The 26,707-nt window shown below is 46.6% G+C and overlaps 1 protein-coding gene across 2 annotated transcripts; it reads right to left on the bottom strand.

The window, feature by feature from the left end:
* Positions 1-5,081: 5,081 nt before the first annotated feature.
* Positions 5,082-24,825, bottom strand: TSPAN33 (tetraspanin 33). Of its 2 annotated transcripts, none has more exons than XM_069461867.1 (8): positions 24,600-24,825; positions 11,422-11,479; positions 10,283-10,410; positions 9,946-10,020; positions 8,781-8,876; positions 6,937-7,065; positions 6,374-6,535; positions 5,082-6,162 (listed from the first exon to the last, which is right to left on the bottom strand). In XM_069461867.1, the coding sequence occupies exons 1-8, from the start codon at positions 24,699-24,701 to the stop codon at positions 6,061-6,063; spliced, it is 852 nt and encodes a 283-aa protein (XP_069317968.1). In that variant the 5' UTR covers positions 24,702-24,825; the 3' UTR covers positions 5,082-6,060. The 2 variants fall into 2 exon arrangements, with proteins under 2 accessions (XP_069317968.1, XP_069317969.1); XM_069461868.1 differs by having other exon boundaries at positions 10,283-10,407.
* Between the last annotated feature and the right edge of the window lie 1,882 nt (positions 24,826-26,707).

Below are 26,707 nucleotides of genomic sequence, written 5' to 3'. Positions count from 1 at the left end.
CAGGCACTTGTTATGTTCTCTCCCCGGTGCTAGAATGGCACCTAGCACACTGTATTTATTGAGTAAATGCATGGGTTTACCTGGCTTCCCATTTTACTTATTGTGTCTGTATATAAATGAGACCTTATAGCCCTCTGCCAGAAACAACACCTTTATCAAGGTATCCACCCCAGATTCTCAGTTCAGAGTAGCCTTCAAATTTTTTTCAAATGGCCTTTTCCTAGTAATTACATTTTAATAAATGCAACTCTTTAGTGGGGAATACACATTTCATCCCATTCTGTCCATTGCTCTCTGGCTCCAATGAGGACTTTTGGGAATAAATCCTCATTTAATGTCTCTCTGGGAGAGCTAAAACTCCAGCTATGAGAGGGCAGCTAAATAAAGGTCCTTGAAGCTGACAAAGTTGACCCTATGTTCCTCAAAAAGGGCTCAGACTGAGTTGTTAAATGAAATGAAGCAATTTTGTAAGAAAAGAAACAGTACAAAGAAAGACCATTAAACTCTTGGTCAACTATCTTACTACAAATGGTCATAATATATCTTACTATGCATCTGTGATTGGCAAAATAAGAGGCCTTAAAGATGTCCATGTCCTAATCCCCAGAACCTGTGACTATATTACCTCACATGGCAAAAGGGTCTTTGCAAATGGATGTAATTAAGGTTAAAAACGTTGAGATGGGGAGAGTATCCTGGATTACGTAGATAGGCTCGATCTAATCACACAAATGGAAGAACTTTCCTAGCAGCAGAGAGGTGGTAGTGTGAGAACGACCTGACCTGCCATGGCTGACTTTGAAGATGGAAGAAGAGGGCCACCAACCACGGATTACAGGAGGTCTCAAGAAGCTGGGAAAGGCAAGGAAACAGATTCTCCCCTGGAACCTCCAGGAAGAAATGTAGCTCTGCTGACACCTTGATTTCACCCCAGTGAGACCCACAGCAGACTTCTGACCTACAGAACTGTAAGATAATACATTTGTGTTATTTTAAGCACTAAGTTTGTGGTAAGTTGTTAGAGCAGCAATAGAAAACTAATACGGCATCTTACTCTGATTCTAGCTTTTCTATTAGCTTTGCTTGTAAGCAAGAGAAACCAAGTTGAGCTTCCTTAAACAAACAAAGCAGGCGTTACTGTAAGTATAGGGGTGTCCTGGGAAACCCAAGGTGAGAAAGCAGTAGAGCTGCAGAAAGGTCATAGAGGAAATTGCCTCCAGGAAGACCCTTCTTCTGCCCCTTTCATCTCTGCTTCTCCACCCCACCTCCACTCTTTCATTCTCCTCTTGTAAACAGACATTCTCCGCTAGTCCATGGAGTCCAGAGGGCTGAGCCTTAGTTCCACGTTGCCTTCTGTCTTCATGAGATCACCCAGGCTGTGACTAGAATCTCAATCTCAATTCCAAAGTCCCAGGGAAGGAACTCTGCTTGGCACAATTTGGGTTAGGTGCCTGCTATAGGTTGAATTGTGTCCTCCCAAAAAGATATGTTGAAGCCCTAACCCCCAAATACCCCAGAATGTGACCTTATTTGGAGATAGGGTCATTGCAGATGTAATTAGCTGAGGTCGTACTGTAGTAGGGTGGGCCCTTCATCCAATATGACTGTTGTCCGTGTAAGAAGAGGGACACTGGGACACAGACACAGAAGGAAGATGGCCATGTGAAGACAGAGGTAGAGTTTGCAGTGATGCTTCCACAAGCCAAGGAATGCCTAGGTACCAGAAGCTGGAAAAGACAAGGAAGGATCCTCCCCTAGAGGATTTGGAGGGAGCATGGCCCTGGTAACATTTTGATTTCAGACTTCTGGCCTCCCAAACTGTGAAACAATAAATTTCTGTTGTTTTAAGCTATCTAGTTTGTGGTACTTTGTTATGGCAGCCCTAGGAAACTGATACAGCATCCAAGCCTGATCCAATCAGCTATGCCTAGGGGACCAGGTCTCATAGTACAAATGGGGCTTCGCTTCTCAGACTCCCCCCCCCCGCCCCGCCCCTCCCCGTGGCTTGAGGGATGGGGGACTAATTTCCAAAGAAGAAAGAATCATTGTGAGTTGGGCAGATACACTGAAAAGCTGTCCACTCTAGCTCTCTGGAGCTAGGACAAATATGATATTCTGATTTTCTTTTTTTGTTGTTGTTGTTTACTTTAAAATATTTAGCTCTTTTACCCTTCCGGAATGCATTACAGTATACGATGTGAGATATGAATCTGTTACTTATTTTTCATACTGTAATCCATTTGTCTAATAACATTTATTAGTGATTTCTCCCCTCCCATCACTGTGTTGCTTCTTGCTTATTAGACAGTGAGCACTGATGTTTGAAAAGATTTCTGGAATCTCTATGCTATTATACTCATCTGATTGATTTACCAGGTTCCTGGCATAGTAGGGAGAGGACTCTGGAGGCTTAATTTCCAACCTGAGTACTAGACTATAGTTACCACTTACTTTATTCCCTCCTCTAAATGCTTTATCTATGATGACAGGAATATCTAATTATTTTCTGGAGGGTGGAGGTGTTTATAAAATGTTCCTGATCTTTTTAGAGTAATGGACCAAGAGAATTCTTCCGATGGAAGAAGTCGTGCTGCTCCCCTTTTTGAAAGGGGTCCCTGGCCCTCTTAACATATCCAGTCTTCAGAAGAAGGATAAGTCAGAAAATAGCAAAGGCTGCATATTAAACTTCATAATAAATATGTGCCTGGTATACAGTAAGCACTCAACAGATGTTAGGTAATTATCAGAATGAAGGCCAAAGAACACCTTCCTCAAACTCTTGCTAGTATCCAACATTAGCTCCTTCCTACACGTCCCCCACCTGAAGCCATGCAGGAGGCTAGAAAGAGGGATGTGATAGGGTAAGTAAGACCAGCCCAAAAATGTCCATGTCCTAACCCCCAGAAGCCATGCATATCTTTCCTTACATAGTAAAAGGGACTTTGTAGATGTGGTTAAATTAAGGATCTTAAAAGGGGAAGAGCATCCTGCATAATCTGGGTGGGCCCAATATGATTACAAGGGTCCTAAATGAGAGTGGTAGGAGAGTCAGAGAAAAAGGAGATGTGAAGACAAAAATTGGAGTGCTATGCTTTGAAAATGGAGAAAGGGACTAAGTCAAGGAATGCAAGTGGCCTCTAGAAGCTGGGAAAACAAATTCTGCTCTAGAGCCCTCAGAAGGAATAGAGCCCTGCTCATACCTTGATTTTAGTTCAGTGAGACCCATTTTGGATTTCTGACTCCAGAATGGTAAAATAACAAATTTGTGTTGTTTTAGGCCACTACATTTGTGGTAATTTGTGACAGTAGCAATAGAAAAATAATATAGAAGGAATCAGAATTTCATTGAACATTCTACAAAACTTGCTCTCCTGCACACAAGACCTTGTTTAACTGTAGGGACTGAAGCCCACAGACCCTCATGGTGCCTTTCTGGCCCTGCCACCCAGCCAGGTTTTCACGATCCTACAGGTCTCTTCCCTCCACCCCTGCCCACTCAGCCTGATTTCTGCTGTCCCCAAGAAACTCCTTCCATTCAACCACTTTTGGAGCCTAGATTTGATTAGCTGTTCTAAAGTACTGGTGTTAATCCCACATGATTGGGACTAGGGTTACTATTAATAGAAATAGGTAGAAATTCAAGGAGCAAATTCAATTGAAACATGAAATAACAATGAGAAACCTTTTAAAAATTGGAGCATTTTCTCCCTCAGCATCAGGCCAAAGAGAAAAAAAGCTAAAGAGAGACTGAGACCCAGAGACGCTGGAATCTAGCCAGGAACACCCAACTGCACTGAAAGTTTCTTAATATTTGCTCAAAGCGTTTTAAAGCCTTAGTCCAGGCCCAGAAGGCTGGATACCGAGAGACAGCACAGAGATCGTGGTAAAAGTATAGTCTGGAGTTTAAAACAATTGAGATTTGAATCCTGGTTCTGAGGACCACCGTTCCTGGTCTCTTACTTCCTCCAAGAGGCCCCAAACTGAGCCCGCTGCTGGGTGAGCGCCTCAAGGCTGCCGAACCCGAAGAGTGCATCACCCCAACACCTAACCCAAGACACTGACTTCTGGGTCCGTGTAACTAAAAAAAGGAAAAGTACAAAATGCACGTCTCTGGCACTAAGCAAGAAAGGCACATTACCAAGAAAGCGCGCTTTTTTACTCTCCTCTCCCAGAATAAAATGCCCTTACTTTTTATTCTATATTCCACATGATTTTATTTTTTCTTTCCGTTCTGTTACTAGCTGGGAGCTAAACATTGGCGGGGGCCCCCCGGCGGCTGCTGGAAAGGCGCCCTCGCAGGAGCAGAAGGCTCGCTTAGGAGACGCAGGGGGCGGGGAGCGAACTCGCGACTTTGTCTCCCGGCCGGGTGGATTCTCTCGAGGCTTTCCCGGGCCAGGCCAAGACCCCAGCCTGAGCCCCCGACAGCAGGCGGCGGCCGGGACGCTCTCCGGACACTCACCCGGCAGCAGGCTCTGGCAGCCCCCAGCTCCTCCCGGGCCGGGGGCCGGCCGCGGCGGGGGCGGGGACCACCCACGGAGCCGAGCGGCCCGCCCCGCCGCCCGGCTCCGCGCCCTGGCTGGCTCCTCTCCGCGCGCCGCTCGGGTCTTTTGTGGGTCCTCCATAAAGCAGGCCGGGCTGCGGCACCCAGCGTCTTCGGAAAGCGATGGAGAAGTGGGCTCAAGGGCCCAGACTGGGGGTGAAGACATGGCCTTCTTCCTCCTCATTTCCTTCCCTCCCCCCATCCTAAATTTTGCAGGGCAAATTAATTTTAATCTACCTTAATTCGTAAGAAAAATAACATCAGGTTTTGGAATAAAATTACGCTATTCCCAGATCAAATCTGGTAATCTTTCGACCTACTTTAGACCACAGAGGGCGAGGTTGTGGGAGGGTGGCGGTGCATCCGGTTGAGGGAGATGGATCGTGCGGTGAGGCCACACCGGGGAGGTACTGTGGCGTTTAGGGGAGCCTCCAGTGCCCTGCTGGAGGCAGGGCCCACCGGCGAGGCCCTTCTACCCCTCCCCTTCTAGTTGCCAGAATGGAAAATTCATGGAGTCCGGTTTAGCCCAAGTCAACAAACTTTTATTGCCACTTCTGGCTCCCCCAACCCCAGCAAGATTCCTGCTTCTTACGCTGTAGCAATACTGAGCTCCGGCGCAGAGGTGGCGGGGACCGGGGCGGGGCGGGGGGTGAGTACTGGGTGGGTGTTACCACTCCTCTGCACACTGCCAAGTTAAAGAAAACCCCACTTGCTGGAGAGGGAGGGCCAGACAGGGAGGAATTCAAGGGCATGTATGGCTCAGTCCCTCTTGTGTCTGTAGAGTGTAGGGACTATGGTTCCAAACTTCTTTCGAAGGGGGTGGGGTGGGGATGGATTTGGCTGCTGTTGTACCCGTTGCCCTTGCTGCCATGTTTCCATGGAAATGAAGGAGGGGCAGGATGTAGCTCACTCTGACTACCTGGGAGGATGGCAGGGCAGGCATTTGGTAAACATATCCCCTTTCACTCCTACCTAACACATACAGCTGTCCCCAGCCGACCCTCAAGCTCACTCCTCACTGCCTGCTCCACTCCCTTCCTTTCTGGAGCTGGTGTCATACCAACCGGACTCCAGGCAGGGCTGCTGGTGTCTACTCTCCAGGTCTTGCTGGCAACAGTTAGAATCTAACTACGTCCACCAAGCTCAGTCGCAGCCCTAACAGAGCTGCTAGTTGTGGTGCCTCGGTGCAAAAGTAGCAGCAGTACCCCCACAACTCTGCAATTGCTATTGCCCAAACACCTCTGCCCAAACAAGGATTACAACATAAACCCAAAATGCTTAACGGTATAACACTCAAACAATGCTGAGGGCTAGGATGGGGAAGAGGAGACATATCCTTCTGTGACTTCAGGAGCCACCTGTGCACCCTGCCTTCTGCCCATCTGGAGTTTGTTTCTTCCCACTGGGCTGTCACTGGGGGGCTGGAATCCAAAGCTCCACTTGGTGCTGTTCTCAGCACCCGCTGCTGTTGGTCAATGAGGCTTGTCTGTTGCCATGGTGAGGATGTACAGGATGGATTCTCAATACCATGGGTCAGCCTGGTGCTGCTGGTTGTATAGCTGTAGCTTGATCTGATCTTTGATCTGATTCACGAGGATCTGGGATAGCAGGATTCCCACCAGCTGGGAGAGGCAAGCAGGAATTGAGCCCTCAGCAATGAGTGATGCCCTTGTTTTTCCTGACTCAGTCTTCCTAGTGCGGTCAGTACTATCCCTTCCGCTACCCCTCAGCAATGTCAGTTCTTGACACCCTAGCTGATCCCCAGTTGCCCTCCCCAAAACAAAGGAGTCTTTGCAAGTTTATGGGACCCACAAGTCTCGCAGGGTAAGTTACCTGGGGGATGGCCAGGCCTAGTGCCACACCACCAAGTAAGAATAGGTTGCTGTGTATCCAGTTGACCAACTTGTCAATACAGCCATTGGTGTAGATGACTTTGCTAGCTTCCAAGTAGTCCACCTCCTGCATACCTTGGCCACACATAGTGTTGATCACTGCCTGCGGAGAGAGTTGAAAAGCCAGGTGGGACTCCCATTCCAATAACTTTTTGTCTGGGGCCCTAGCTGATGGGCTTCCCACCCTTTCTAAACTCCTAAATTTTTAGAGAATATATGTGAAAGATGCTGGGCTGGAAATCACTAAATGCAAACTTCCCTTCCTCTGACAGGTCTGGATCCAGGTCTCTTTGCTTTAGATCTGCCCCTTCTGAACTCCCATGTGGGCTGCAGGAGTGAAAGGTTAACAGAACCATAAGACTGGGGTGAAGAAAAACACCTGACAGCTATCCTGAAAAATTGGTTGGTAAAGTTAGGGAATGGGGATCCCCAATATCAGCTGCCCTAATTGGAAAGTAACTCAGATCACTGCCCAGGGGGAGATGAGGTGGGATGTTTGCTCACCTGGTCAGGGACAGGCAAGCAACAGGAGTAAGGCACAGAGCAGCGCTCACGGCTGGGGTTGTCTTCCGAGCAGTTGAAGTACATGTTCTGGGACCAGTCCCTGTAGGAAATCCCTCCACAGCAGCTGAACTACAACAAAACCCACCAGAAGTTAAGAATCACCTACCCCACACAGTGAGGTGACCAGGGGAATTCTCAGAGTGGCCACAAGTCTATGGCAAGCTTCTCCTTGTAACTTCAGGTTGTGTTTAAACACAACCTTGAACCTTGAGCTCAAGCTTCCTACTTGCTTTCACCTCAAGAAATTTTCTCTTCTTAATTTCTATCACTTTATGTATGTGCTTGTTGGTATTACAGCTGTGTATGTATTTTGTTTTACACATTCAACTATAAGCTTCTTCAGAGAAGTTTCTGAGCTTTGTAGTCCTGCACAGCATAGAGTCTGGCAAAAGGAGGTGTTCAAAAATGCTGGTTGAAATAATTAAAGTATCAGTGCTGAAAAACTTTGTCTTAAGATAGAGAAAACCGGCCGGGCGCGGTGGCTCACGCCTGTAATCCTAGCACTCTGGGAGGCCGAGGCGGGTGGATCGCTCAAGGTCAGGAGTTCGATACCAGCCTGAGCAAGAGTGAGACCCCGTCTCTACTAAAAATAGAAAGAAATTATATGGACAACTAAAATATATATAGAAAAAAAATTAGCCGGGCATGGTGGCGCATGCCTGTAGTCCTAGCTACTCGGGAGGCTGAGGCAGTAGGATCGCTTGAGCCCAGGAGTTTGAGGTTGCTATGAGCTAGGCTGACGCCATGGCACTCACTCTAGCCCGGGCAACAAAGTGAAACTCTGTCTCAAAAAAAAAAAAAAAAAAAAAAAAAAAAAAAGATAGAGAAAACCCAGCAGGGGAATTTTCAACATTGTGAGTCTATAATTACTCCATGAAAGCAAACTGGATCTCAAAGTCAAGTGTCTGTTGTACCAGGGGAAGGGGAACTCAGCATTGATCTCAAAAGCACTTTTGTTTAAAAGTTAACTTTTGATTCATAGCAGTATCATTCACAATAGCCAAAAGGTAGAAGCAACCTATGTGTTCATCGATGGATGAATGGATAAACAAAATGTGGTATATACATACGATGAACTATATTATTCAACCTTAAAAAGGAAGGAAATTCTGATATATGCTACAACATAAATGAAACTTGAAGACTTGCTAGGTGAAATAAACCACTCATATGAGGTGGTTACAGTAGTCAAATTCACAGAGACAGAAGGCAGAATGGTGGTCACCAGGGAGAGAGGAAAATAGGGAGTTAGTGTCTAATGAGTTCAGAGTTTCAGTCTGGGAAGATGAGAGTTTTGGAGATGGATGGTGGTGATGGTTGCACAACAATGTGAATGTACTTAATGCCACAGGTCTCTACACTTTAAAATGGTAAATTTTATGTTATGTAAATTTTCAAACAATTTAAAAATTTTAACTTTTGAGTAGGTAATATTAAAAAGTCTGTCCAGTTCCCCATTCTCCTATAGGTAACCACCCATAATAATAATTTCTTATATATCCTTCCAGATTCCTTTTGCAAATATGAACATGTATTCTTTTCTCCCTCTTTTTTTTTTTTACACAAGTGGTAGATTACTATATATACTGTTCTGTGTCCTTAAAAGTACTTTTAAAGCACTCTGCTATGTATGTTTTTTTGCCAAACCCCTTCCCAGAATCCATTACCTGGCAGGTAATGAAGAGGCCCACAGGCCTAGAGGGTGAGGTATCTCTTGGGATGATGTTCATTTTTACCCACAGCCCCCCAGACCACTAGCTGACCCCACCACTCTTAGGCCATACCTCCTTCTGGCCAAAATCAATGAGGTTCTGCAGATCCAAATCATCCCGGTAGTGCACAATGGCATTGTTGATGATCTCACTCACTTTCCCCCGAGCCTGCCAGAGACATGGGTGGGGAATCAGGACCTAGGACTAATCCCTAACTTGCTCCTTCCTGCAGAAATAACAGTAGACAGGATCATCCTTCTTCATCTGAGTCAAACTTGAAATCCGAACTGAGTCCTAACAATGGAAGATAGCCAGTTCCAAAGCCCATCTGTCCCTGGGCCCTCAGGTACCAGTGAGCAAAAGAAATGCTGGACCTGCTGTCAGAGATTCTCAAAGCCACATTTCAAGATAATCCAATGTTTATCTACCCCCAGGGCTATTACAAAATACTTGTAGATTGATGTGAAGTAGAGAAACTAATTTTTTTTTTTTTTTTTAATTTGCAGATGAGGTTTACTGAGCTGAGGCACTGACCTCTAGTGGACATTAGAGAATTGCATCTCTTTAGACTCAAAACACATCTGTATCCTTTCAGGATCTTACTAAGCCAGAAGGACTAGGAAATTCTGAATTAACTCAATGGCTCTCAATTTCATAATTTTCTACCATGGTCTCTTTCTTCCTGCTCCACTAAATTTCTCAAAGTTTCCTCCCGTAGTCCTATATTCTGCCCCCAGCAATCATTTGCCATTTGGGAAAGGAATTCTGGTTCTTAATGAAAAAGACAGTCACCAAATGGCAGACCACTTCCAGATATGGTAAGCGCTGTTCAAAATCTTGTTTTCTTTTCTCCCTTCCATCCCCATGTTTATATCAATAAACAATTTTTAAAAGAAATAAGAGGCTCCTTATGTTGTCTGTGTCCCACTTGATCACTGAGTTTTACTTAGTCATTTGCTATTAAAGTTTACAAATTATTTTAACTTGGTGTTCATAGAATTTACTTCCCTGTTGGCCCCTCGGACTGTCAAAGGAAAACACGGTACAACCTTGAAATTCTCTTCAAATGTGGCGACCTTAAAGGCCATTCATTCATTCCTAAGGAGAACTTTTCACAGGCTGGTGTTTCTCAAGGGAGGGGTTGCTGTGGTTAATTAACCAGGCTAAACACAGGCAGGAACTTTCCCTTTCTCTGTCTGGGTCACACCTGAGGAGGCCTCTTGGCTCCCAGTGTTACCTTGTCTGAGAAGACGAAGCCCACGATCCCAGCAGCCAGCTGTAGCAGAAACACGACGGTGAGGCAGAGGGAGAACTGTGGGGAGCAGGCAGGAAGAGGAGACGCCTGTTACCACTCTGGGCAGCACCCCCTCCCTGGGCCATGGGGATTGCGGGGCAGTCACTGGGTACTTCTCCCAGATGCCCCCCACATGGGAGAGGCAGCTGCCTCTGGGACATTGTTACCTGGGGCTAAGCTCTATAGTAAGGAAGTGGACGGCATAGGCCTTGGGAAAGGGTGGGACAGGTTGTAGGAATGACATCAGGAGGTCTTTCTGGTGGGGCCCCTGACCACTCACCGTCTGCAGGAGGCAGATGTTCTCACGGAGGGATCCAATATAGCCACAGAAGGTGAGCAGGAACATGAGGACACCCACCACGATCAGCAGGATGGCAGGATCCACCGCCAGGCAGGCCAAGGCTGCTTCTGGGGGAGGAGCTGTCCTGAAGTCTGAGCCTGGTGCCCACTGGGGATGGGGTGGGAGGATGCCCCCAAACCGTTCTCCTTCCCTTGGTGGGGGAATCTCCAGTATGGTAAGGTGAAGGGTATGGGGAGGCAGTACCCACCTCCCAGGGGGAGAAAAAGGGCCCAGATAGGGTTGTAGCATTTAATTTGAGGAACTAACGATATAAGAGCCTTTATTCCTGGGCTTAAGAGAGGAGGGGCCACTTTCGCTCCAGAAAAGAATTAGAATGGCATTAGGCTCACCAGCTTTGCGGACTCTGTTTCCTAGAGACTGTGCAGTGTAATAGGAACAGAGGTTGAGTTTCTCCAGGACAGAGCTAGGGAGGGGCTAAAGCCCTTGATTGCTCTCTGCTTCCAGAGGCCTCCCTTCTTTCTCAGATACTTCCTAAACCTAAAATGGAAGACTCATGGGGGATCAGGGAAATCCAGGTGGACTGGCATGGGTGGTCTGACACCTAAGTAGACCGTTAAGATTTGGCTAGGCCAGGCGAGGTGGCTCACGCCTGTAACCCTAGCACTCTGGGAGGCCGAGGTGGGTAGATTTTTTGAGCTCAGGAGTTCGAGACCAGCCTGAGCAAGAGTGAGACCCCGTCTCTACTAAAAATAGAAAGAAATTATATGGACAACTAAAAATATAGAAAAATACAGGAAAAATTAGCCGGGCATGGTGGCACATGCCTGTAGTCCCAGCTACTCGGGAGGCTGAGGCAGGAGGATTGCTGGAGCCCAGGAGTTTGAGGTTGCTGTGAGCTAAGCTGACGCCACAGCACTCTAGCCCGGGCAATACAGTGAGACTCTGTCTCAAAACAAACAAAAAAACAAACAAAGCCAAAAGATTTGGCTACAAGGAGGCTACCTTCTTAAGCACCAAAGCTTACGCAGGAAGGCATGCAAAAGGGCCAGGGCTGAAGGAGGCAGAGGAGAAAGGGCATGGCCAGAGTCCTGGGGAGGTGGCGGGAGACCTATGCTCACCTGCATGCTTCATCAGCCGCGCGTACACTCCCACAGCCACCAACACCATGGAAATCACCTGTAGAGACAGGGAACGAGCCAGGCCCTGAGATTTTGGAAAGCAGAGAGCCCTGAATGCACTGAGTAACCTTCCAGGAGAGTAGGAGAGAGATGACTTCCCCAGGACCCAGGGGTGAGCATCTTTCTCCTCTCCAGGTATATTGCTGATAGTGTCTGACAGTGCTTTAGCTCCATAAGATATTTTTACCAAAATCATTTCATTCAATCTTCACAACACGATTATCTTGGAAGGTGGATATTTTCCCAATCTTACAGATGAGGAAATTAAGTCAATACAAGGTTAGTACGGAACAGTAATTAAGAACATGGGTTTCAGAGTGAGTCAAACTTGGGCTCATGTATGGCAAATTTCTGAGCCTCAGTTTCTCTATCTGAAGATGGGAATTAAGAACAAACAAGGCCGGGCGTGGTGGCTCACGCCTGTAATCCTAGCACTCTGGGAGGCCGAGGCGGGTGGATCGCTCAAGGTCAGGAGTTCGAGACCAGCCTGAGCAAGAGCGAGACGCCGTCTCTACTATAAATAGAAAGAAATTATCTGGCCAACTAAAATATATATATAGAAAAAATTAGCCGGGCATGGTGGCGCATGCCTGTAGTCCCAGCTACCTGGGAGGCTGAGGCAGTAGGATCACTTAAGCCCAGGAGTTTGAGGTTGCTGTGAGCTAGGCTGATGCCACGGCACTCACTCTAGCCTGGGCAACAAAGCGAGACTCTGTCTCAAAAAAAAAAAAAAAAAAAAAAGAACAAACAAATAACTACATCTAACAAGATTACTGTGAGAATCAAATAATATAATGCATGGAAAACATTTAACACAATGGCTGACAATACATATTATCTATCATTCCCAATAGTTAACTTGCCCAGGGTCACAGAGAAATAGTGAAGTTTTGAATTCTAATCCATCTACATCAAAGGGCAGCTCTCACAGCTAGAGCAGGCCCAGGATGATGCACACTCCCAGCTCTTTAACCTTCTTGGAGGTCAAGATGGTGTCAAGTACAAGAAGAAAGTGCACTCCAATGTGGAAGAGTGTGGCTAAGTACTGGAGCTGCTGTGGCAAAGGAACCTTTATCTTTATAAACTCTGATTCCAGTGTGGAGTAATAAGAGGAGTTTAGATCTTTCAAATTTTGTGGCTTCTCCCTGAGAGAACAAACCCATCAGAGACTACCAGGAGTCCCCAAAGAAGCCTTCTGTACCCACCAGACCTCCAGGAGTGAGGACAGCCCAGTGTGTGCCTCCCTTGGCTATCCTTTCTTTGTGCCCAGCCTCCAGGCTGGTGCTAAGCAGCAGCTGGCTGTTGCCATGGCAATAGATGGGGCCAAGCTCTGGCAGGAGAGAGTTCTCAGCAGCAGGGACTTGACCAACTCAGTGGGGAAGGAAGTGGCTGGCTAGACTCCACCGTCCTGCAAGAGGAGAAGCCAGCTGGAAAGAGCCACTTTGGGGCTTTGGTGGGAGAAGGGAGCTGAGCCTCTAGAACAGCAATAGGGTCAGACTAGTGCCTCAGGAGAATGACATTTTTCCTTGTAGGCTTCCTTTATGAAGGTCCCCTGCCAGATAGGCAGGTGCATTCAGCAGTAAATGGCAAACCCTCATCTAAAACCACATCTTTCAGGACCCTCCTCCCCCTCTCTTCAGCCCCCATCTTTTGACCCTGCCTCTAACTCAGGGCCCAATGCATTATCCACCACCCCTCAAACTCTGTCCAGGAGAAAGGGAGCTGCTAGCAGAGCTGTCTGTGGGGCTGGAGGTGCCAGCTGGCTTCTGGTCCCACAGCACGACCAGGCCCAGGGAACATGGGGGAGGCAGGGAAACCACAGAGCAGAGATGCCAGTCATCCCCCAGGCCTGCAGGCCAGCCCTCTGCCAGAGTGAGTGAGCATCTCTGCCCCTTAAAACTCACCAGTGCCAATTACAGTTCTGAATATCATTTTACTGACCCATTTAAAATGATGTGTCTGGTCTTTATTTCTGTTGCTCCCAGGCTCCTCACTGTTTACTCATGTTAACTTTTCACTAGGGTGTGTAACTTTCCACAAAGTTGGTCTCTGACCAAATCCTAATGCAGCTAAAACAAGAAAGGCAAAGTAAAGAGATGCTGCATATCACAGGGTAGCTCAATCCTATTTATGCTGTAATTACAGCAATTGCTCTGTCTCTATCTGTGGTAGGTAGAATAATGTCCCCCCAAAGATGTGTATGTCCTAATTCCTGGAACCTGTGAATATGTTACCTTACATGGCCAAAGGGACTTTGCAAATGTGATTAAGGATTTTGAGATGGGGAGATTATCCCTGAGGACCCAAAAGACCTTATGAGAAGGAGGCAAAAGGGTCAGAGTCAGAGGAGATATGACAATGGAAGTAGAGGCTGGAATGATGTGGTGCCACGAATCAAAGAATCCTGGCAGCCTCTAAAAGCTGGGGCAGGCAAGGAGATGATTCGTCGCTAGAGGTTTTGGAAGGAATGCGGCACTGCTGAGACCTGGATTTTTACCCAAGAGACCTGTTTTGGACTTCTGACCTTCAGAAATATAAGAAAATAAATCTGTGTTGTTTTAAGCCAGTAAGTTTGTGGTAATTTGTTACAGCACCAATAGGAAACTGACACACTGTCCAAATCCAATTCATCAGCTGTTGTGTACAAGGGACCCTGAGGACCTATAAACTATGTGTTATATGGTGGACGGACAATAGCATTTATAGCTGAAAACAGTGGTTCTCAACCTTGGCTGCCATTAGAATCACCTGGGGGTTTGGGAGTGGGGCGAGTGACTTAAAAAACTCTTAATGCCTAGGCTGTACCCGAAATCAAGTGGATCAGAATCTTTGGCACTGGGATGCAGACAACAGTAGTTCTGAATGCGTTCCAGGTGATTCCAATGTGCAGCCAAATCTGAAAACCTATAAGTCTAAAGCACAGTCAGCCAGGGAGCTAGAGCAGCAGATGCAGGCTACATTAAAATCAAGACTAAGACTTTAATATTATTTTTAATATTTAATATGATCATTAATGATGCCTATCCCCTGAGCTCTCAAATTCTGCACTTCACAGCTGGACCTTGCATACTGCCATTCCTGCTCCCACTTCCCATCCTGGATTCCTCAAGGCTACTGCCTTTCCAAAGTTAGTGATGCTGCTGTTAATAGCATCACATTTTATTTTATTTATTTATTTATTTGGAGACAAGTTCTCGCTCTGTTGTCTAGCCTGCAGCACAGTGGTGTGATTATACACACATTGTGTGTGGTGGTGGTATGTGGTGTGTGGTGGTTGATTACTGTAGCCTCAAACTCTCGGGCTCAAGCAAACTACTCAAGGGAGCCTCCTGAGTAGCTGGGACTACAGGTGTGCACCACTATACCTGGCACCACTATACCTTTTTCTATTTTTTGTAGAGATGGGGTCTCACTATGTTGGTAAGGCTGGTCTCAAACTCCTCGCCTCAAGCAATCCTCCTGCCTCAGCCTCCCAAGTAGCAGGGACAACAGGTGTGAGCCACCATGTCCAGCTAATTTTTCTATTTTTTGTAGAGACAGGGTCTTGCTATGTTACTCAGGCTGGTCTTGAACTCCTGGGCTCAAGCTATCCTCCCTCTTCAGCCTCCCAAAGTGCTAGGATTAGAGGTGTGAGCCACCATGCCCAGCCAGCATCACATTTTAGAGGTTAATAGAATTTTAAAAATGGGTTTGGCCACTCACTTCTCTACAGATGAGGCTGAAAGACTGGAAGTGATAATTGACCACATGCATATGGGTGCAGTGGCAATATCTGGACCAAATCCAATTTTTCGATCTCATTCTGGTACTCTTTCTACTATATCAGTTTTTGCTGCAAAATCCTTATAACCCCACAATATCACCAATGACCTCCTTTCACAATGAGGATGGAGATAAAGATACTTCTTTTCTTAGGATGGCTTTTCACATTCTGGCTAGAATGAAGCCTGGCTGGAAACTTTTAAAAGCTAGACACAATTTTTAAAATGGCTGAGTCTAGCTTTTAGCAAAATGTATGTTCCTGATAAGTTGTCAATCAAATTATATAAAATAATTTGCACACACCAATACTTTTATCCTCATGTAAGGAGAGTAATCACCCCGTAATAAAAATAGCTATCCCCTGGGCTCCTTGGAGAAAATGGCTGATTCTAGGACTGGGGCAGGAAATATATAAGATGAACCTGAAGCATCTTGTAGTGCCAGAAATTAAGGAAATGCCCCAAAACAAACAAAAACAAAACCCCCACCTCAATACCCACATCAATGTGAGTATGCCAAACAGACACAGGAGCCAATTGAAAAAGCTCCCAATTGGCCAAGGCCAGTGGAACAATTTGAGGATCAATATAAATAGAGAAGTATTGAATTATTACCCAAAGTATAAAATACATATATGTGAGTCCATGCTGATATAAATAAATGACTTATTGAATAAATAAATGGGGGAAAAAAGACAAATCTTCCACAGAGTAGAATTCTAGATGATTTACGTAGATATTCCACCCTCAATGAGATACAGCATAACTCCTTACTCCTAAAGTGTAGACTGCACAATAGTGACTTTCTTCCAAGGAGCACAGTATGGAAAAGGGAGGGGTGGAGGAAGGGGAAGACTAACTATACCATGGAGAAACCTGACAAACGCTACCTCAAGCCAGGTGATCAAAGTCAATATCAACAATGATGATACTGACGAATCATTGGTATGATGTGATAAGATGCAATGAAAATGGCACGTTACCTCTGTGGTCTTCCTCCCAAAAACTTATACCTCCAGTATAACCATGAAAAAAAACATCAGGCAAGTTTCAGTAAAGGGACATTATACAAAATTCCTGCCCAGCACTCCTCAAAACTGTCAACGCCATCAAAAACAAGGAAAGTCTGAGAAAGTGTCACAGCCAACGGGAACCTAAGGAGACATGACAACTAAATGTAATGTAGTATCCTGGATGGGATTCTTCAACAGAAGAACATTAAGTAAAAACTAAGGAAATATGCTGGGCACGGTGTCTTTGTTGCTCAGGGCGGTTTTGAACTCTTGGCCTCAAGTGATCCTCCTGCCTTGGCCTCTCAAAGTGCTAGGGTTACAGGACTGAGCTACTGTGTCTGGCCTATTTTTAGTTTTTTGAAACATGTCCATCTCTGTACTATCTTTTTTATTTTTCTGTGAAGTTAAAACTGCTCTAAAAAATAAAGGCTATTTTTTTAAAAACCCCACCCAATTTGTTAGTTTTGTAAATCTACTTTTTTTTCTTTTCTTTCTTTTTTTTTTTTTTTTTTTGGAGACAGGGTCTCACTTTGATGCCCAGGCTAGAGTACAGTGAGCTCACTGCAACCTCAAACTCCTGGGCTCTAATGACCCTCTTGCCTCAGCCTCCCAAGTAGCTGGGACCACAGGCATGCACCACCATGCCTGGATAATTTTTCTATTTTTGGTAGAGACAGGGATCTTGTTCTTGCTCAGGCAGGTCTGGAACTCCCAGCCTCAAGCGATCCTCCAGCCTCAGCCTTCTAGAGTGCTAGCATTACAGGCATGAGCCACTGCACCCAGCCTTAAATCTACATTTTTAAATATCAGATTTTCTTAAACTGGAGTTCACTTGCATACCGTTTTACAAAGTTTAATCAGGGTGATTTCCCCTCAACCATACCAAAATTTAAGCAGTGTATCTTTAAATTGTTCAAATGACAGTGCCCTGCTGGTGTAGACCACAGATTCTGACTTATTAAATTCTTTTTTTAAAACTTTAATATACTATTACTGTTACCTAATTTATAGTCCCTAACTTTCTCCAATTATCCCCATAATGTCCTTTGTAACTGTTTTATTTATTTATTTATTTTTCTGATTCAGGATCCAATCAAGGATCATGTGTTTAGTGATTAAATCTCCTTTAGCCTGGAACACTCTCTTGGCTTTTGTTCTTTTCTCTTTAATTTTCTTCCTTTGTTTTTGGTCTTTCAAGACACTGATTTTAAGATCTGTGGTAAAATACATATAACACAAAATTTACCATTTTAAATGTGGTATTTTTAAATTTTACCATTTTAAAGTATATAGTTAAGTAGCCTTCAGTACATTCAAATTGCTGTGCGACTATGCTCTGGTTCCAGAGCTTTTCATCACCCCAAATGGAAATTCTGTCCCCATTAAACAGTCACTCCCCATTTCCTCCACCCATTCACTTCCCCCAGCCCCTGGTGACCACAAATCTGCCTTCTGTCTCTATGAATTTGCCTATTCTGGACATTTCCTATAAATGGAATCAAACAATATGTGGCCCTTTGTGTCTGGCTTAGCATAATGTTTTCAAGGTTCATCCACATTGTAACATGTGTCACAACTTCATTTCTTTTTATGGCTGAATAATATTCCATTGTGTGACCATAACACAATTGGTTTATCCATTCATTCACTGATGGACATTTGAATTGTTTCCATCTTTTGGCTATTGTCAATAGTGCTGCTATCAACATCTGTGTACAAGTTTTTGTTTGAATACCTGTTTTCCATTTACCCAGGAGTAGAATTGCTGGGTCATATGATAATTCCATGTTTAATTTTTTAAGGAGCTGCCAAACTGTTTCCCACAGTGGCTGCACCATTTTACTTTCCCACTAGCAATGTATGAGGGTTCCAATTAGATACTTTTTTGGACACTGACATTTATGGTAAGTCCCAGCCAATTGTTTTGCACAATGTCCTTCAATTTGGATTTATCTAGTTGTTTCCTTATCATTAGGTTTAGATTACACATTTTTGACAGAAATATTACAAAGATACTATTATATCCTTCTCAGTATATCATGTGAGGAAGCACAACATATTAATTTCTATCATAGAAATAAGAAACAATTTTACTAACAGAACTGTGGCTGTTAAACATATGTCCCGGAGTCTCATAAAACAATACAAGCAATACTCTAAATAAATTGTTTCCTAGTTTTCCATAATATTAATTTGTTCATGGTCCTCTTCCCTTTGCCTTTTGCTAGCACTTGCTGGCAGATTAGCAGCTGCAGGTACTAGTGTTCATGGGAGAAAACAGAAGATGGAGAAAATTCTCTTCATTATCTTAACTTTTTTCTTACAAATTGGGCAAAGGTAGCCATGATTTGATGTTTGTGAGAAAAAACCATTATTCTAGCCCCTAGGACACTACTTCAAGGCCATCAGCACTAAGAGAGGAAAGGTTGCAGGGTCCCACGCTGAGGTCCTGAACAAGGGTTGTTCTCCTGGCTCTCAAACCCAAATGTCATTAATTACAGGCAAATTAGGTCCTAGAGTCCATTTCCACTGGATTGCACCTTAAAACCAAGGTGGTATGACAAGCCCTGAGGAGTGGACCTAGGGAAGGCTCTCACAGACAACAGTGGGGCTCTGATCCTTGGATATATATGAAATTTCTCCATAAACTAGAAAATATAAAGATATCATGAGTTATCATCTCCCTCTGGCTAATGGTGGGAATGTGATCAAAGGAGGTTCAGCAAAGGCTGGCCCTTACCTAAACTTGAACTCCTCCCACCTTGGACTCCCAAAGTGCTGGGACTATAGGCGTGAGCCACCATGCTGAGTCTTTACCTAGACTCAATCCCCATCTGCTTGCCTCTCTCTTTCCTCCTTCCTGAAGGGGTGGTCAGCCTAGCTCTCCAAATCCACCTCCAACAAGTGACCTCTAGGAGCTATCTCCACCGACAATAGTAGTAGCTACCTTTTGTTGAGTGCTAAGGGCTAGGTACTGGACTAAAGGCTTGAGATAGCATATATAGCATGCTATATATGCTATCTTACTTAATTCTGACCACAACCCCGAGAGGGTATCAGTATCTCCATTTTATAGAACTGATGTTCAGAGAATTCAAGCAACTTTACACAGATCACTCAGTTATTGAGTAGCTGAAGTGGGACTGGAACCTAGGTCCAGATGTCCCCAAAGCCTTATGACCTCGGCCACATGGCTGCCTTCCTGTCTCGGTCTCACAGCAACCCCAGGGTCCCATTCGTTCACCTCGGCCATCATGGGAGGTAGGAAGAAGCAGCTGCCTGCAGTTCCCTCGGGGAGCAGCTGGTAGTCTCCAGATGGAGTGGGGCTCAAGCAATGGAAGGAAGATAGGGCCAGGAGGTGCCAGGGTGGTGGTAGGGCCCAGCAGATAGCTCAGAGGGAAGTTGCTGGAACAGCACCCTGAAAAGGGAAGACACAGCATGGCACACAGGGCATGCCAGCCCAAGCAGCCTCCAAGGGAAAGCCCTGATCTTGTCTGTCTTCCAAAGTCCAGTCTGCAAGAAGCAAGGGAACCAGCTCAGAGTCCCCTCCTCCTCCTCCTCAGAATCTCTTTCCCTCTTGTTTTGAAGATGATGCTGGGGGACCGCTGAGGGTAGAGTGGTTTCCTGTGTGGGAATAAGACTCTGTCCCTACTCAGAGGGAAGTGGGGAGGGAGGGACCACCACCTCTGGTTGCTCAGTCCTTTCCGTCCTTATTTCTGGATGAAGTCAAAGAAGTCACAGCCTGCTAGACCCAAAGCAGGGCACTCTCTCTCCCTGCCCAGTATCTGCACATGCTAGTCCTTCTGTGGTCACCCTGGCACTGCTGTTTCTGGATTTCTGAGGTGGCAACTGTTCGTGTGAAACTGGCTCTCAGCTCTCTCCCTCTGGATTGGATGGTACCGTCCTGCTGGAGTGGAGGAGTCCACAAGACTCTTTCCTCGCCAGTGTCTGGGGCCAAGCCTTTGGCATCTTCCTCAGGCCATGGCTGGTTTTGGTCTTCTAAGGTTAGGAATGAGGAAGGGAAGTCCCCAAGGGCTCACAGTAATATTAATATAAACATTCAAACCCACGGCCCTGGAGTGACCGGTCCAACACACAGCCTAACACCCAGACTCTAAGAGGCTTTCTATGTTTTCTTTTATTCTTTCTAAAGGCTGTTTGAAGTTTATGATTTTCTACTTGGTACAAGGCAAACAGAGCTGCTCGGAGAGTTAGGAAGGCATGCATGTGATCTGCATAGCAAAGGGTATGCTTCTCCTCTTCATTTTCAGTATTTTGCATTTTTTTGTGGTTTTTATAAAAAGAATCTGGCTACTTCAGTTATTGAAGCCAGCCTAGTGCATGGGGAAGGTAAGGGGGAAGTGGGAGGGGTGAGCTTTGCCTCCTAGTGTATTTGGAAGTGTGAAGGAGGATGGGAGGGTTGGGTGGCTACTTAGAAGGGGTTTTTGCCAGGCTTGATGCCTGGTTACTTCCTTGTGGCTTCTGAGCCAGGTGACAAGATGGTGCTGCAGGTGGTCTGGGGTGATTCTGAGTGCTCTAGGGACTCCCATACAATGCTGTTGGATGGGAGAGTGGATTTCTTGAGGAAGATGCCTCACCAGTAGCTTGGATCAGCCTGGGGTGGATCTGAATGCAGGTCCATAGCGCTGCAGCAGAAGTGAAGAAGTTCAGATGCTATAGAGAGTAATTATGTGTGGCTCAGAGGAGATGCTGGAAGGAACAGCTGCCACTTTTTCTTACCTGGCTAGAGAGAGAGGTGCCAGGCCACAAGACCCATTTTAGAGGAGAACACAGTTGGGTACCACATCACCAAGAATGCTCAAGGACTCCAGGTTGTGCTGCATCTTGACAAATCAGTGTCCATGAGGGAGGGAGGAAGGGTATTATGCCTCTGGCCTGTGGGGTTTGCTCTCTCACTCGCCATTCTATAAATATTCAATAAGTACCCCAGTTTCTGCCAAACACAGCTGGGTACTGGGAATCCAGAAGTGAACACGCCAGTGCCTACCCTCAGGAGCCCGAAGTCTAGAGGAGGAGACAGATAAATACACACACAATTGCAGCACAGGTAAGGGATGTGACTATCAAAGTATACGCAAGGTGCCATGGGAGCCTTGAGGCATGGCCACCCAAGAAGCCTGGGCTGAGATACAGGGGCTGAGCTCTGCCTGACTTCCCTTCTGGGCTCTGCCTGACTCAAAAGCCACCCAACTCCTGCCCTGAGTGGGAAATAGGACCAGAAGGGAAGGAGGAGGGAAGCACTGATAATATTCCTGACAACATATGCCCAAGGCTAAGGGATGTACCACCCCTATGTTTTACCCCTGTGCAGAGCTGTCCAACATAGGGAGGTTAGGAAAGGCAGCTACTTCCTAACTAAAAGATTTAAATACAACTGCTATGATCTTGGACTAATTACTCTAGGCCATGGGATCCCAACAATCTGTAACCCAGCAACATGATTTTGGGAAGAAAATCAGAACTCCCAGGCCAAAGGAGAAGTGAGATTTGAAACATGAACACCCAAAGGAGCCAGCAGCTTTCTGAGTCAGACTCCAAATGCCCCAAGAGTCAGGGTCCTAGAACAGTAGCAGAGGTAGCCACTGCCACCGCCACTGCCACCACCATTGAGCATGAGCCCAGGCAATGCTGGCCACCTTCCTAATGTGTTCCAAGCACAGATACAAACACCACCCCTACACAGCAACCCTAGCAGCTGGCCAGAACATGCACTCTTCCTACAAAGGGTATGAGCTGACCATCCCACCCATGGGTGCTTCCTGAATAGATGAGGGGAATTTGATTAGGATGGTGGAATTCTGCAAAAGAGAAAGCACAGTAGCCAGTCCCTGAAGAGGCGATGACAAGAAAGATAACCCCTGATGTGGGGAAGCAGCCCTTTATCTCCAGCTGTACTTGTGTGGAATGCAACTCCGCAGCTCTGGGCTTGGGGGAAAAGTGACACTCAGTAATGCCTGAAAAGTACTGTTCCCTAGGAAGGACAACGTTCCAGGGAGACCAGGACACAGAGAGATTCATCCTTAGATCCAGCCCCAGGTCTTGAAGAAAGAAAACAGTCCCCAAAGTGATTCATTCATCTCTAAATAGTTCACTAAGGCAGAAAATTTTTATCCTTTAGAGGAGAAAGATTAAGGACAGAAAGACAGATACATTGGCTTAGGGTCACACAGTAAGTTGGTGCCAGAAAGAAGCTGGGCCTCTTGTCCTGCAGTGTGCTATTTCTAGAGCCTCCGACTTTTTTATGAGTCTACAGTAGGGCCAAGAAGGGGCTCTACTCTAATTTGGGGTGGTGCTAGCTTGGCTAGCCAGGTCCTCTGACCTTGAGTGAAACATTCTTACCAAGGTAAATGGGTCTATGGAGCCAAACTCTCTCCTGGTTACAACCTCCCAAAGTCCTTTGTCTGATAAAGGAGGGGTGGGGAAGCAAAAAAAAAAAAAAAAAAAAAAAAAAAAGACCAGGAACACAAGTGTAACAGATGCACCCAGCTGTTGTTGCTGGGGAGCACAGACAAGGGTGAGTTGCCAATGGCTCCGAAGGAGACAGTCTTGGCTGACAGAGGAAGCCAGAATGACAACCTGAGGTCTCTGCGATGCTAGTGCTGCCTCTGAGGATGGCATGTCACTGTCCTGGCACACTCAGTGAGCATGTAGGAAGCTTTACTGTACTTGCCTGTAGGTGGGGAGTTCCCCTTAGCACATTCCCCCAGCCCTGGCAGAGCGGTGGAGAGGGATTTTCTTCCCTAACCTCCAGCTGAAGCAGAACCTAGGCCACGGGAACTTGGGTTGACTGGTTAACTGCTAATGCTGCCAATACCCCAGCTAGAGTAGCAGCCATCTGGGCCAAGGACTTCCCCTAGAGGCACTGTGCTTTAGTAGAAAAATCACCAGACCAAGCCTGCTAACCAGCCTTTGGACTTTTGACAAAACATTTAACATCTCTATGCTTCAGCTTTCTATATTTTATAGATAAAATGCAGATGCTAGACAAGATGTCTTCTAAATTTTTTTGTAGTTCTAAAACTAAGAATTTTATAGGAGCCCAAATTTCATTTTTCCCAGGAGTACAATGGCAGAGAGTGAGCTGTCATCACCACCCTCCGGGATTTCTCTCATTTGTCCCAACAGGCCAGCACTTATATACTTTATGTCTGTACTTCACCCCATAGCCCTTGTGAAATCTTTCTAGCACTGGTCTGCTCCCTCTCCTAGGAAACATATTTTAGACTCAAGATTCCTTCCTCCTCCAAGTCTGGACTTTAGGTCTCCAGCTGAGGTGGACAGGGCTGATGGGTTCCCAGAGCAGCAGCTCTGGTGTGGAAGGAGCCAGAAGAGAAACAGGGGAAAGCGGGGAAGGATCTCCCTATGGTCTCAAATCCCAAGGGGCCCAGGGACTCCCTAGCCATGAAACAGGATTGAGCTAGCTTTCTATGATCTGGTTGAGCCAAATTCTCAGCTCCAACAGCGTATTTCTGCCACCCCTGATCATACTGGGTTTGATTTCATGGAGGAAGGAACTAAGGCCTGCAGATGCCCAGGTCAGTCAAGTCAACAATTAATGGCAGGGTGGGGATGAGAATCTAGGTATGTGGAGCCCCAGTCCAAGACTTTTTTTACTTTTCCACCCCCAAGAAGAAGATTCTGAAAAGACCCCTGGCCTTCCAGCCAAACACAGGGGGTTCTACTTAAAGAAGCTGACGACCACCAGACCCCAGGGGTGGAGTCTGGCCCTGAGGAAGGGGAGCAGGCAAGGTTTGGGGCAGTATTGGGATGGGAACGACATCTGCACCTGGAGGCCATTCTTCTCAGCCTCTGGGGGGCCACCAGAGGCCTGCAAAAGGAAGAGATGAAGCCCGTTAACCCATCCTTTCTGAGGCAAGGGGGAGGGAAGGTTTGGGTTTTTCCCTCCCTTTCTCTTCTCCCTTTGCCAGCGGGGCCTCCCAGCCCTCAGGACTGAAAGTCCCCCAATCATAAACGTGCCCGTGGGTCTGCCTTGGGCCAACAGGAAAACCCGCTCCTCCCTTGAACCCACCTTGTTGGCCTGACACAGACCCTCATCCGACCCCCAGAAAATATCCATGTCTTTACTGAATTCCTTGCATACCCCACTCTTTCCCACGCCACCTCCAGACACCACGCCACTGTGGTGTCCCTCCCCAGGATAAATTCCCCCAAAGTGCCGTCGGCCCAGAAAACTAGGCAGTGCCGCTCACCACGCTTGCCTTGTACCGGGCATCCCGGCCGCCCTCTCCTCCGCGGTGGGCAGCCCACTCCGCCCTCCGGGGCACCCTGCAGCCCAGGTGCCCCCACGACCCCCGAGACTCACCCAGAAGAGCATGTTGAAGAAGAAGAGCAGGTATTTCACCAGCGGGCTGACGAAGGAGAACTCGTCCCTGTAGGCGGCCGGCGCCCCGGGTCTCCGCGCCATGGTCCCGCCGCCGCCGCCCCCGGGGGCCTATTTCCCAGCGGCGGCCGGCCGGCCTGCGCGCCCCGCGCCCGGGGGCATGAGCCGCGCCACCGCGGGAGCCCGAGCGGCGGGAGCTGAGCCGCGGCGGGAGGCGCCCGAGCCGTGCGTCTGCGAGCCGCGCGGGCAGGGGAACGACGCCGCCACCGGAGCCGCCGGGAGTCGCCGGAGCCACCGCGGGCGGCGTGAGCGGCGGAGACTCCGCGGCGGCCGCAGGACCAGCCCGGCCAGCCCGGCTCCCAGGAAACCCGGCCCGCCCCCGGCCGCCCATTGGCGCGGCTGCCGAAGCCTGACTTCTCATTGGCCCGTGGCTGATGTCACTAAGTATCCAGCCATCCCTCTCCACTGAGAGTCGGGGGAGACACCTGTTCTGTGAGGGACAACTTGTTAAAGGGTCAGCGGTTCTGCCTCCCCCTACTCCCCGAGAAGGAAAGCATCCAGGCTGCAGCTGCTCAAAGGAACAAGAATGAGGAGAAAGAATGCAAACTGCATCCCACACCCACGTCCTCTACCCAGTTGCTGTGCACACATGCAAACACACATACATTAAAATCAACAAGTACGCACACCGTGTGTCGAGCAATGCGCCGAAAGCTGTGGAAACACAAGAGAATAGAGATAATCCTGGGGGGATAACAATAAAATAAGAAAGATAAAACTAACCTACCCATAACAATTATACTACGCAAGAGTAAATACATTCCTGTTTAGTAACTCTATATTGTAAATACTTATTTCTAAAGCTCTATAACCCAATAGTGAAAATTTGAAAACATCACTGACAAGCTTGCCATCCTAATTCATTATTGTCTCAATCCCCCATCCCCCTCATCTCCTTGGAGTCTTGGTCTACAGGCAGACACCGTTTTTAACATGCTGAGTTGACACACACAGGTTATGTGCAGTGTAGGTGGTGGACAACACTGTGCTGGCTATCATAAGTAACACAAACGTGAACCTCAGGGAGGGATCTGATTCCACCACCATTAGCTGCATGATAGCTGCAAACTACTTAATCTCCCTGAGCCTCAGTTTGTTTAATGTTAAATGGGAGGGTCCTGTTCTAATGATGTTGATGTGCGGATTAAATGAGATAATGCAAGTCGTCACTTTGCACGTGGCTTGGCACACAGAAGGCCTCACTAAATGCGCATGAAATTTTAACAGAATTTAGAATCCAGCATGGAAATATGAAAACTGCACAAATATACATTTGGTGGAAGGTTAGTGAAGATATCATGGCAAGCGAAATTGGGGGACGAAAAGATTTAGAACAGCAGAGATGGAGGAGTAGCATAATCTAGGTAAGCAAAAAAAGGGTGAGCCAAAGCCTGGAGGTGCAAAAGCACATGGTGTATTCTGTGAAAAATAAACAGACGACTTTGGCTGGAGCATAGAGTATGCTTACTATAGCAGTGAAAGATAGTGCTGACTGATGCCAATACATATTGAATTGTGTTAAAATTGTGGAAGTACTTGAATATCAGATTGGAGAGTTTGTGCTTAATTGATTTGGAAATAACAGTATTGAAGAAGGGAATGATGTAAAACCTGCTGTTTTCAGAAAGAGACTGGAGAGAGAAAGGTTTGTTAGGAGCCCACTATTAACAGTCCAGATAATCAGAAATTAAGATCTGATTTAGGGGTAATAGACAATAATAGACTGAGAGGAGAGGAGACGCGTGAAGCCATTGGGAAGACAGAATCTCTAGGGCTTCGGCTATGGTGGGGAGTAGGTGTAACAGAAGAACCTGGAGTGGGGATGGAAGAAGTGAGCCATGGCCAGGTTACTGGGAGATTGTCCATTAACAGGTTAGATGATCACTTGGAGATGAGTTTTAGTATGAAGGGGGAAGAGTGGACAGAAGCCATTTTTTAAGAGGTCAAGTAGTGAATGAATAGGTATCCATTTTCAGATGTTAGAGGGGTGAGGACAGAGAAATAGACCAGCCTGCTGAATATTTCTATTA

This window comes from Eulemur rufifrons, chromosome 29 (assembly GCF_041146395.1).
Source record: "Eulemur rufifrons isolate Redbay chromosome 29, OSU_ERuf_1, whole genome shotgun sequence".
In the NCBI taxonomy this organism is placed as follows: Eukaryota; Metazoa; Chordata; class Mammalia; order Primates; family Lemuridae; genus Eulemur; species Eulemur rufifrons.
This window is presented reverse-complemented; position numbering and strand designations above follow the sequence as displayed.

Coding starts and splice junctions, on each gene's coding strand:
- TSPAN33 (XM_069461867.1), bottom strand. CDS start 24,701: ATGGCGCGGAGACCCGGGGCGCCGGCCGCCTACAGGGACGAGTTCTCC. Junction 8,877..9,945: donor GCTTCGTCTTCTCAGACAAG/GTAACACTGGGA, acceptor TGTCTCTGGCAG/GCTCGGGGGAAAGTGAGTGA. Junction 7,066..8,780: donor TTGATTTTGGCCAGAAGGAG/GTATGGCCTAAG, acceptor GTTTTGTTGTAG/TTCAGCTGCTGTGGAGGGAT.